The 13,368-nt window shown below is 47.5% G+C and overlaps 1 protein-coding gene across 1 annotated transcript in view; it reads left to right on the forward strand.

Annotated features, from left to right (window-relative positions):
* Positions 1 to 752: 752 nt before the first annotated feature.
* LOC141112428 (cathepsin W-like) overlaps positions 753 to 13,368 on the forward strand; it is a 69,654-nt gene continuing 57,038 nt past the window's right edge. The window contains exons 1-2 of the mRNA XM_073605272.1: positions 753 to 909; positions 1,066 to 1,120. Of these exons, the coding sequence (XP_073461373.1) occupies positions 838 to 909; positions 1,066 to 1,120 (127 nt within the window). The 5' untranslated portion in view covers positions 753 to 837. The remainder of the gene's footprint in view (positions 910 to 1,065; positions 1,121 to 13,368) is intronic.

Raw genomic sequence — 13,368 nt, forward strand, 5'->3', positions numbered from 1 at the left:
CGGCACGACTTGCAGGTCGCCTCAGTGAGGCGACCTGCAAACGACTTCCGAGGCGACTTGCAAAACGACTTCTGCATAGAAGTCTATGCAAGTCGCCCCCAAAGTAGTACAGGAACCTTTTTCTAAGTCGGAGCGACTTGCGTCGCTCCTATTAGAACGGTTCCGTAGCACAGAACGGGAGGCGACTTGTCAGGCTACTAGGTCGCCTGACAAGTCGCCCCTATGTGAACCGAGCCTAACAGTGATTCAGCTGGAGACTGCAATCAAGTGAAGTGCAGGAGGAGTGTAAAGGAGACTGTATATATAGCTGTATATAGGAAGATGTCCCTGAAGTTGTTGTTTTGTTGAAGCCAAGTGGGCATCCCCTAACCTCCCATCCCTATCCAATTTGAAATCTCCTAATAAAACACAAAAAACAAGTTATGGACTGTTCCCTGTCTCTGGAGTGCCTGTGAAGATTCGGCGTGCCTGGATGTGCAGCAGTGGGGGATCCAGTTCATCTTTTCTCCTTAGGTGGTGCGCCACATATAAAGTATATAACACTATTAGGATAGTTTTACCAATTCTCTGCTGAAAAAGAGCATGGGGTCAAGAAGCATGTTGTGGAATAGAGTTTGAGTTGAGCAAGAACAGTTGTTACATTTTGGTGAAATGTGTCAGAATTTTAAAAAAAAATTCTTCAGAAAAGATGGTAATCCTACTTCCTTTTTTGGCTATATATATATATACTGTATATGCAAGATATTTCCTGTTATCTCTTAGTTCCCCATTGTATTGCCTATACAATGAGTAATCACAGTTGTATTAGCTATTAGTTGTATCTACCAATTAGTTAAGATGGCACTGTTGTGTTTTCTATCTTTTGTCATAGTGCTTTCTCTAGACATTGTCTCAGGGACCTTGTATCAGGTAATTTATTTGATCATTGATCTTTTTTTTTCTGTGTTTTCTGTTGTTCCCTTATTATTCTGATTCCCTAAAATGTTGTTTGCATATGCGTGTAAATATAGATATTGTATAGCAATTTAATTGGATGTCCTATTGGTTTGATCTCTTGCTTTCTAGGCACAGTTTGAGAACTTTATCCAGGATTTCAGTAAAAACTATCAGAGCAAAGAAGGTGAGCACTTCATCAATATGTTCATGTATATTTTTTGAAAATTACCATCACTTTTGTTACTAGAAACATATTATTTAGAACTTTGACTTATTTCAGATTGCTGATGTTACATTAAATCCCATCTCCAGCCAAAATTAAAGTGATATTAAAAGAGAAGTTTAGGATTTAAAAAAAATAAACATTTATACTTACCTAGGTGGATGCTGCATCTGTCCCCTGCCAGCTCTGCAGTGAGAGAACTAAGTGATGAACCACCACTGATTGCTCACTTCTCCCCCTCCGCTCTGAGCAGAGAGTGACTATCAGTCAGCGGTCACTGGAGCACTGGGCTGTGGCAGGGGGGGGGGGCTAGCTCAGGTTCTCAGTGAACTGCTGAGAGGCTGAGCCAAGTCCTGGTCCAGTTTTCTGGGCAGATACTGACCATTTGGTTAGGATCTTTTCAGAACAAACTGCACTCCTGTGCTCCACAAGAGAGGTAGGGTTAAAAAAGCTTCAGATTTTTTAAGCAATTTCAGCAGCTGATTAAATCACACTGGGGTGGTTTGCAGGCTCTATTGCGCTAATAATAGCGCCTGCAAACCAACCTGAAAGTGCCGCTGCTTCGTATCCAGTGTGAAAGCCTCGAGGGCTTTCACACTGGAGTGGTGCGCTGGCAGGACGGGAAAAAAAAGTCCTGCCAGCAGCATCTTTGGAGCGGGGAAGGAGCGGTGTATTCACCGCTCCTTCACCACTCCTGCCCATTGAAATCAATGGGACATCGCGGCTATACCGCCGGCAAAGTGCCTCTGCAGAGGCGCTTTGTGGTGGTGGTTTTTAACCCTTTCTTGGCCGCTAGCGGGGGGGAACCGCCCCGCTAGCAGCTGAATACCGACGGTAAAGCGGCGCTATTGTTAGCTAACAATAGCGCCGCTTTACCGCCGACGCCACCCCCGCCCCAGTGTGAAAGGGGCCTTACGGAGTATGCAGGTTACCTTTGAGGCTGGATTCACACTTGGGAACGCAGCGGCTCACAGCAGGAGTTCGTTGCAGTGATGGAACTATAGGGGTCGCTGCAGTCGCACTTGCGACTGGGCCGTGCCGTTCTGCCACTTTGGGGGGGCCCAAGACCCGGCAGCTCCACCCTGCACCTCTGGCTGTCCATTTAGAATGCAGTGAGGGGGAGGTGGGAGGTGACAATCGGCACTGTTGCCTTAGGGGAGTTTCTCTGGGGACACTAGTGTAAGGGGGGGCTCCCTGGGAACCCTGATGTAAGGAGGGGCTCTCTGGGGACCCTGATGCAAGGGGGGGCTCTCTGGGGACACTGATGTAAACAGGGGTTCTCTGGGGACCCTGATGTAAGGGGGGCTCTTTGGGGACCTTGATGTAAGGGGGGGCTCTCTGGGGACCCTGATGTAAGGGGGGCTCTCTGGGGACCCTGATGTGAGGGGGGCTCTCTGGGGACCCTGATGTAAGGAGGGGCTCTGGGGACCCTGATGTAAGGAGGGGCTCTGGGGACCCTGATGTAAGGAGGGGCTCTGGGGACCCTGATGTAAGGAGGGGCTCTGGGGACCCGATGTAAAGGGGGCTCTCTGGGGACCCTGATGTAAGGAGGGGGGTTCTGGGGACCCTAAAGTAAGTAGGGATGCTCTCTGGGGACCCTGGTGTAAGGGGAGGCTCTCTGGGGACCTTGATGTAAGGGGAGGCTCTCTGGGGACCCTGATGTAAGGGAAGGCTCTCTGGGGACCCTGATGTAAGGGAAGGCTCCCTGGGGACCCTGATGTAAGGGAAGGCTCCCTGGGGACCCTGATGTAAGGGAAGGCTCCCTGGGGACCCTGATGTAAGGGAAGGCTCCCTGGGGACCCTGATGTAAGGGGAGGCTCCCTTGGGACCCTGATGTAAGGGGAGGCTCCCTGGGGACCCTGATGTAATGAAGGGGGGCTCTGGGGACCCTGATGTAATGAAGGGGGGCTCTGGGGACCCTGATGTAATGAAGGGGGGCTCTGGGGACCCTGATGTAATGAGGGGGGCTCTGGGGACCCTGATGTAAGTGTGGGATCCGCATCCAGATATGTAACGATTATATATTTTTTTTTTTATTACACACGCACACACGTATATTATATACATGTGTATGACTTTCTTTACTTCTCTGCTATGGGCTCTAGCCCGAGATCTTTTGTAGACCCAGCAACGCCCCTGGTGGCCTTTCATGGTTATTTGCACCGGGGCCCTAAAGATTCTAATTACACCTCTGGTTCGGTGGGTCTCCATTCATTGTTTCAGGTCTGATTTCAGCCTGAATTGTGGGCTGAATTCGGACCTGAAATGGGCCAAAAGACGCACAGGAGTCAGGACTCCTGTGCAATTCGCAGTGGAGTGGCTGCGCAGATGTGTAAACCGGCTCCATAGAGATCCGGTCACAATCTCCTGCTATGCGAATTGGATATGGGGAAATCCGCATCCAATTCATAATAGTGTGAACCCAGCCTTAATCTTTGTCTGTCTTCCAGTTTATGCTGATGCCATGATTGCTGCCCCAGCTTTACTTTTCAGTGTGGCTTCTTTCTTTTACAGCATCATATGAAGCCACCTTTGCATGCACTCTCCCTCCACTAGCCTGAGATGGCAAGGCCCTTCCCTGCTCCTTTCTCTTCCCCCTCCTTTCTCCAAGCTAACAGACTAACTTGAGACTGCAGTGACCACTGTTAAAGGGCCTGTAAAACCTCAGGTTTTGTCACCTTAATGCATTCTATGCATTAAGGTGAAAAACCTTTTGTGCTGCAGCAGCCCCCAGACCCCCCCCCTTTTTTTTTTTACCTGAGCGTGATCGTTCCAGCAACGGGGACGAGCACAGCAGCTCCAGCCTCCATCTCGGGTCCTCATTGGATAGATTGGTAGCAGCAGGAGCCATTGGCTCCTGCTGCTCTCAATTAAATCCAGTGACATGGGAGCTGGGGGCGGGGCCGAGTCCTGCTGTCTGTGTCAATGGACACAGCAGCAGGACTCGGGAACACGCCCACATGAGTGCTCTGAGGCACTCAAAAAGAGGAGGAGCCAGGAGCACCATGGGGGGGACCCCAAAAGAGGAGGATCAGGGCCACTCTGTGCAAAACCCTTGCACAGATGAGGTAAGTATAACATGTTTGTTATTTAAAAAAACAAAAAAAAAAACAAAGGGGGTGATTTACTAAGAAGGCACTGCGCCAGTTCATACAATAATTAGTGCGTCGGAAAAGTCATTAATCGAACGTGCTAACCGGCGCACATTGAAGCGCAAATAGCGATAAGAAATACCTGCATGTGTAAACTGCAACTGGCGCTAGGGTAACTGCGGTTATCTCATTAATAATAGCGCATGCCCAATACAGTTGGTTAATTTCATCTCATTGGATTTGGCTTGTTAGGCAATTAGTAGGTGTTCTCAGTTAATTAACTCTTTTGATGCTAATCTCATTGCTATCACTTCTAATATATCTTTGAAATGTGTTTTTTTTCCTTTTTTTATCCAAATCTTTCAATACATTACAAAGAACAGAGAAATGTTTCTAAACCAAATAAATTAATATTTTCAGATCTTGATCTTTAAAGGTGACCATACACTGCAATCAGTTAGATCTTAAATAAGTTAGACTTAGTGCAAAAACCTGTTTGATTTAATATAATTTGAATTAATTGTTCAAGTGCGTCTTCCTATTACCAATTTTGCCTAAATATTGAGTTGTACAGAGATTGGCCAATCGGATTGTATAGTGCATGACGATCTTAAGTGGCAAATTTAGAATGTAGATGTGCCATGACCCACTTGTATTTTCCTAACAATATTTCTTGGGTGTTATACAAGGCACATGAAAAAACACCCTTTTTCAAGACATTCTAGAGTAATCAGGAATCTTCAAACTATGGCTCTCCAGCTGTTGTGGAACTACACATTGCATGAGGCATTGTAAAACTCTGACATTCATAGACATGACTAGGCATGATGGGAATTGTAGTTTCTGAACAACTGGAGGGCCGTAGTTTGAAGACCCCTGTGCTAGACCATTATTATGCCTCCAGAATTGGGAGTGTGGCATCTACCCAACTTCTCTCTGCTGGTGGACACAAGAACTTACATCACACAAACACCACCCCATGTAAAAATAAATACAAAAGTACCTTAATTTGCAAATAAGGATCATCTCTTCCTCAGAGAACAGTGAGCGGGGCATGGTGGTGGGAAGAAATTAGCAGCAGTACAAGAAACTTCCTGTATGGCGTGATGTCATTCCTGTGTGATGGCCACTGCTTCCGGGAACCAGTTATGCGCCACGGGTACATACCTCCGCACACACAGCAGTTGCACATCTCACATACACAGCAGTAGTGCATCTAGATGCATTTGGCGCATCTAGCTGCAGGAACCCAATTTTTTAGAAAATTAATAGTAAAGCAGATGCAGATTTCCAGGACTGGACTAACAAATGTTTATAGTGAAAGGCAACTGGTGTTTTCTATTAAACAAGGTCTAAATGGGATATTGACATGCATCACAGTTGAACTTAGGAATGTGTCTTTGCAAAGTTAAACTAAATGAAATCCTTTCTTATTTTTTCTTGGGGATAGAGTGCATAGGGATTAGAAGTCTTGTCTGTGTTTGGGGATGTCTGCACCCCTGACAGGGTGAAGACACCTCCCAAATTTTGCCAGTTTCTTCTTCAAATTTATTCACTTCCTGTCACAGCCAAACAGGAAGTGAGGGTAAAACCCTACCAATGTCTTTCCTTGGGGACACACAGGTCAATCTAAATGGTTTCCCCATTAGGTAAATTGCACTCTAGCATTTTGCTGTGTACATCCCAAATTATTAGGTATCTTGGACTTTGAGGTTTATTTACTAAAGGCAAATCCACTTTGCATTACAAGTGCACTTGGAAGTGCAGTTGCTGGGGATCCGAGGGGGACATGCAAGAAGAATAAAAAAACAGCATCGTTGCTTCTACATGATTGGATGATAAAATCACCAGTGCTTCCGCTCAGATTTACAGCGAGAGTACACTTGTATTGCAGAGTGGATTTGCCTTTAATAAACCCCAAAATTAGGGTTGCCAACTAATCCCTTTAAACCTGAACACATATGAATTACACAGGTTCTAAGGCTAATTTATTGTAGGTAAGGCACCAAGTGAGTTTAACTACCACCTTAATCAGCCACAGAACCTGTGTAATTAATATGTGTTCGGGTTTAAAGGAATGAGGCAGCAACTCTACCCAAAATACCTAATAATTTGGGGTGTACACAACAAAGTGCTAGAGTGCAATTTGCCTAATGAGGGACACTAGTTAGATTGACCTGTGTGTCCCCAAGGAAAGACATTGGTAGGGTTTTACCCTCACTTCCTGTTTGGCTATGTGACAGGAAGTCAAGCCAATTTTCAGAAAAGGGACACAAAGCCCAACCCAAAAAAGACAAGCAGGGGTTCTAACACTCACTTGGTTTCCCTCAAATGCCCACAATTAGAAGAGGATTGTCTTGAGCTAGATTTTAGCTCAGTGCTCTAAATAAGTGGTTCTCAACCCTGTCCTCAAGTACCCCCAACAGGCCATGTTTGCAGGTTTTCCTTCATCTTGCACAGGTACTTTAAATCAGTCAATGGCTTGGTATTTTGGACAGCTATTTTAGCTAAGATAAATTTCCAAAACATTTCCTGTCGGGGGTACTTGAGGACTGAGGCTGAGAACCACTGCGCTAAAATGGAAAATGTAATACTTACCTCTCTGTAATTTTCCTTTCCTGGTGCCTATCCATGGCAGCATACGCATGCATATGCTACCATGAAGGCACCAGGAAAGTAGCTTTTAGACAAATCACACCTTTTTTGTTTTGCCATGCCAATCAGCCTAGTTACGCTGCAGCTGGGAAATCTGTTGCATGAAAATTGTTTATGGGGCGGGGGGGGGGGGAGAGTGTATAATGCATTACTTGGATTGAGCATGCATCTGCAAAACAAATTATTAACAAAACACATAAAACTTTGCCACAAATTTTATTGGTCAACAAAACAGGACTCGGAAAAGAGCAAGGAAAGCAAAAAACACATGTATGTTAATTTGAGACACTCAGCCCGGGTTCACACCTATGCGAATTAGATGTGCGTTTCCGCACATCTAATTCACATAGCAGGAGAATGTGACTGGCTCCCTATGGAGCCGGTTCACATATCTCCGGGGCGGCTGCGGAGCGCACTGCACAAAAAAACCCGCTATGCCGAATTCAGGCATAGAATCGGCCCTGATTCGTCCCTGAAATGGAGAACAGGGACGCACAGCGCTCCTGTGCGATCCGCAGCCCGATATAATGTGAACCTGGGCTAACAGAATATGCTTTTGAAGTCTGACCATTTTGCAGAGGAGTTAACAGAAAATTAACAGCTTGAGGAAGATTTTGGAAAACAATACAGCACAGACAATTAAATCAAAGTGAAACTAACCTACAAACAACACAGATTGACAACATCAAAAATATTTCAGTGAAAAATATCCCCCCCCCCCCAAAAAAAAAAAAAAATAAAAACTACTTGCTTTAAAACATCTGTTTTGCAAAGACACAACAAACAAAATACAAAGAGAAAATACATGTGTTACAAACTCTATAAGGACACCCAAATGTACTCTCTTGACACACACACACACACTTGGCTGGCTTATATTCTAGTTATTGGCCTTAAAATGGGTAAGGGGGCCCGGGTCCCACCCTGAGGGACATATATCAATGTCATCAATTTGGACAACCCCAAAAACAAAACAGGGATAAGTGCCTTTAAAAATGAAAAATTGCTTAAAAGCCAGTAACTTGGGGGGCTTACTCTACCTGTAAAGTGGTGCATCTGTAGCACGTATCCAAAATGCTGCTTCAAAGATGTACGGCTTTAGAGAAAACTTACAAATCTACATTGCAGCTGCAATATTTTAGCCTAAAACAAAAAATAGCCTGCCCCGCCAATACATACAAGGCCATTTGGGTCTGTTAAGGCTTAAAATAGGAACCCCGCATGAAAAATACCACCCTAAACTAAAAAAATATTGTGCCCCTCTCACACACTAACAAACCCATAGCCAAACGCACAGCAAGCCAGCCCATGAAAGGGGGGTGGATGCTTGGGGGCTGGAGGGGCTCGGGCACCCCAAAAGTCAACCACCTTGTTCCCATATTCAGGGGGACAAGGGCCTCTTCCACACAACCCTAGGCTGGGGTTGTGGGGGGCTGCAGACAGGGGGCTTTACGGAATGTTGAAAACCCTTTTAAACTAGTGGGTACAAGGTGCTTTGTGGTTGGTATTGGGCTGAGCCCAACATGCCCCAAAGGCAGCCAGCTATGTTGAGTGCATGAGGCCTTGTATGGTTCAGGAGGGGGTTTAACGATTGCTCTTCTTGCCCCTTTCCTAGCTGGCCCTGTTGTATGCTCTGAAAAAGGATGTGGTTTGGATTGGTGAAGGCAGCTCACAGCCTTTTGAGAATGGAGTGGAGTGTGGAGTTCCCCTTTAAAAGCAAAAGTTATCCCATGGAAATCTAAGGGGTTAGAGGGGGGAGACAAGAGCATTGGAGAATGGAGTGTGGAGTTCCCCTTTAAAAGCAAAAGTTAGCCCATGGAAATGCAAGGGATTAGAGGGAGGAGACAAGAGCATTGTAGAATGGAGCATGGAGTTCCCCTTTAAAAGCAAATGTTAGGCCAAGGAAATGCAAGGGATTAGAGGGGGAAGACAAGAGCATTGGAGAATGGAGTGTGAAGTTCCCCTTTAAAAGCAAAAGCTAGCTCAATGAAATCATATGCATTAGAGGAGGAAAGTTAAATGCCCTTTTAGGAGGAGCTAGAGTCTTTTTACATAATTTTAAGGTACATGTCACATGTTGGCAACGTAAAATGCTAACATAACCTGTGTGCAATCTCCTTTAAAAAAAATACATAAAGGTGAACCAGCGTAAAAAAAAAAATTGTCAAGATTAGAGGTGCGCCCATTCAATCCATGCAATTGCATGTACGTTGCTTAACATTTACTACGATTTTGGCCGCGCAGTGAACAAACTCATGTGAAGGAGTGCAAGAGCCGCTTGCGCATGTGCACTGCTTACATTGATCTCACGCAGTTCTTAAAGTACTTGCGGGCACAGCAGACTTTCTCTGAAAAAGTTACTTTCTCATTCTATTTTAGGCATATTTGTTGCTTGGGCAGTTGTTACTAAACTTCCTCACATCACCCCATAATATTGGCACTTCCATCTTCCTACCTGACGCGCACTGACCCACACTGACCTACCTGACATACACTGACCTACCTGATATACACTGACCCACACATGATACACTGACCTACCTGACCCACACTGACCTACCTGACATACATTAACCCACACAGACATGATAAACTGACCTACCTGACCCACACTGACCTACCTGACATACACTAACCCACACTGACATGATATACTAACCTACCTGACATACACTGACCCACATGGGCATGATACACTGACCTACCTGACACACACTGATCTACGTGACATACACTAACCCACACTGACATGATATACTGACCTACCTGACATACACTAACCCACACTGACATGATACACTAACCTACCGGACACACACTAACCCACACTGACATGATACACAAACCTACCTGACATACACTGACCCACATGGACACGATACACTGACCTACCTGACACACACTGACCTACCTGACGTACACTAACCCACACTGACATGATACACTAACCTACCTGACATACACTGACCCACATGGGCATGATACACTGACCTACCTGACACACACAGATCTACGTGACATACATTAACCCACACTAATATGATATACTGACCTACCTGACATACACTAACACACACTGACATGATACACTAACCTACCGGACACACACTAACCCACACTGACATGATACACTAACCTACCTGACATACACTGACCCACATGGACACGATACACTGACCTACCTGACACACACTGACCTACCTGACATACACTAACCCACACTGACATGATACACTAACCTACCTGACATACACTGACCCACATGGGCATGATACACTGACCTACCTGACACACACAGATCTACGTGACATACATTAACCCACACTAATATGATATACTGACCTACCTGACATACACTAACACACACTGACATGATACACTAACCTACCGGACACACACTAACCCACACTGACATGATACACTAACCTACCTGACATACACCGACCCACATGGACACGATACACTGACCTACCTGACACACACTGACCTACCTGACATACACTAACTCACACTGACATGATATACTGACCTACCAGACCCACACTGACCTACCTGACATACACTAACCCACAATGACATGATACACTGACCTACCTGACATACACTAACCCACACTGACATGATACACTGACCTACCCGACACACATTGACCTACATGACATACACTGACCCACACTGACATGATACACTGACCTACCTGACCAGACTTCAGGTGACGTGACCTCCTCCTGAAGCTCAGCCGTAGTGTGCGGCGCGCCCGTGGAGTAGACAGGAGGCACTCCAGGCAGCCAAAGCTATGACACGGGAGAGGAGAGGAGAGCCGCCCGAGCGCTGAGTGGGGATCTTCTCACAGTGGCGCAGCGGCCGCATTGTAATTCCGGCCTTCTGGAGCCTGCAGCGCCTATGATGGACGTCACACGTCCCGCGTGCCCCTCATTGGACCAGTGGGATGTCCATCATAGGCACTGCAGGCTCCAGAAGGTGGGACCTGCTATGTCACTCGGCCGCGCTCGGGTCAGATCGGTCCCCACTCAGCGGCATTGCTCGGGTCTAATAACAAAACTGAGTATGCCCGAGACCCGGGACTTTTTGGGGACCCACTCAGGGCTCCAGCCACCATCAGCTCCCCCCTGTCGACGCACTTTGCCGGTGCCTCTTCTGGGAAAGACTGGTTATCAAGCCCTGGACTCTGCGCCCTCCACTGACCAGTCTCCTCATAGTAAAGTTATTAGGATGCTTCAGTTGTCCTGAGGAAACCCTGCAGCTAGACAGCTAATGGGAAGTGTCAGTGTCAACCAGGCAGCAATGCAGAGACCTAAAGGAGGACCTTCCAACTATTTACTCCAGAAGATAGACTCAGGGCCCAGTGCAGCACATGGACATGGATTTAGGTAAGTAAAAGGGGCATTTAGATTTGTTGTTTTTGTGCATTTCTGTTTTTGTACATTTCTGATTAGTTAGAAGGGATATTGTTTGGGTGGATGTTTTGCTTGCGTAAAAAAACAGTGGGGTACCTGACTTATGTGGGGCTTTAGAAAGTAAATATTCAGTGTTACCACAACTGTATCTGGAACCTTAAAGTGGCAGTAAAGGAAGAAGGTTTTTAATCTTCATGTATTCTATACATTAAGATAAAAAGCCTTCTGCTTGCAGAAGTCACCCTCAGCCCCCTAATACTCACTTGAGCCCCATCTCTATCCAGCGATGTTGCAAGAGAGACTCGGCTGCCTGTGAATCTCCCTACTCATTGGCTGAGACAGCAGCGCGGCACCATTGGCTCCCGCTGCTGTCAATCAAAGTCAGTGAGCCAATGAGGAAAGAAAGGGGGGGGCGGGCCACTGCTCCGTGTCTGAATGGACACGGAGCTGCAGCTCGGCTCGGGTGCCCCCATAGCACGCTGCTTGCTGTGGGGGCACTCAACAGAAAGGAGAGGCCAGGAGTGCCAAGGAGGGACCCCAAAAGAGGAGGATCAGGGCTGCTTTGTGCAAAACCACTGCACAGAGCAGGTTAGTATGACATGTTTGTTACTATGAGACTTTAGTATCGCTTTAAACCCCAGATTGCCAGATATGCCATTATTCTATGGAGTTTTATTGTTAACCACAGAAGAGGGGATGAAAAGTGCATCCTGGAACCAATGGCTCCCGCTGCTATCAAACTGTGCAGTGAGGAAGGACAGAGTCAGGAGAGACACAGCTCTCTTGCACATTGCTGGATTGGGTTTGAGCTCAGGTAAGTATAATTGGGGGCTGGAGGGACACATGCAGCATACAACTACTTTAATAAAGGCAAATAGAATTTTTACTCTCACCTCTCACAGCCTGTCTCCACAGCTCTCACCTCTCACAGCCCCCCTCCACAGCTCTCACAGCCCCCCTTGATAGTTCTTGCAGCCCCCCTCCCTCCACTGCTTTCACAGCCCTCCCTCCACAGCTCTCACCTCTCGCAGCCCCCCTTCCTTCACTGCTTTCACAGCCCCCCCTCCACAGCTCTCACCTCTCGCAGCCCCCCTTCCTCCACTGCTACCACAGCCCCCCTCCACAGCTCTTACTGCCCCCCTTCACAGCTTGCACAGCACACCCCCCCTCTACAACTCTCAGCTTTCACAGCCCTCCCTCTACAGCTCTCACAACCCTCCACAGCTCTCACAACCCCCATCTTCTACAGCTCTCACCTCACACAGCCCTCCCTCTACAGCTCTCAGTTCTCACAGCCCCCCTCCTCCACAGCTCTCACCTCTCACAGCCCCCTCTCCACAGCTCTCACCTCTCACATTTTACAGCCCCCTCCACAGCTCTCACAGCCCCCCTCCACAGCTCTCACAGCCCCCTTCTCTATAGCTCTCACAGCCCCCTTCTCTATAGCTCTCACAGCCCCCCTTCTCTATAGCTCTCACAGCCCCCCTTCTCTATAGCTCTCACAGCCCCCCTTCTCTATAGCTCTCACAGCCCCCCTTCTCTATAGCTCTCACCTCTCCCAGCTCTCCCTCTACAGCTCTCACCTCTCACAGTCCCCTCTATACAGCCCCCACAGCCCCCCTCTTCTACAGCTCTTACCTCTCACAGTCCCCTCTCCACAGCTCTCGCAGCCCCCTTCACAGATCCCACCTCTCACAGGCCCCCTCCATAGCTCTCACAGCACCCCCTCCTCTACAGCTCTCACAGCCCTCCTTCTAGAGCTCTCAGCTCTCACAGCCCCCTCCACAGCTCTCCCCTCTCACAGCCCCCCTCCACAGCTTTCACAGCACCCCCTCCCCTACAGCTCTCACAGCCCTCCTTCTAGAGCTCTCACAGCCCTCCTCCACAGCTCTCCCCTCTCACAGCCCCCCTCCACAGCTTTTACAGCCCCCCTCCTCTACAGCTCTCACAGCCCTCCCTCTACAGCTCTCCCCTCTCACAGCCCCCCTCCACAGCTTTTACAGCCCCCCTCCTCTACACCTCTCACAGCCCCCTCTTTACAGCT

This window comes from Aquarana catesbeiana, linkage group LG11, assembly GCF_042186555.1.
Source record: "Aquarana catesbeiana isolate 2022-GZ linkage group LG11, ASM4218655v1, whole genome shotgun sequence".
NCBI lineage: Eukaryota > Metazoa > Chordata > Amphibia > Anura > Ranidae > Aquarana > Aquarana catesbeiana.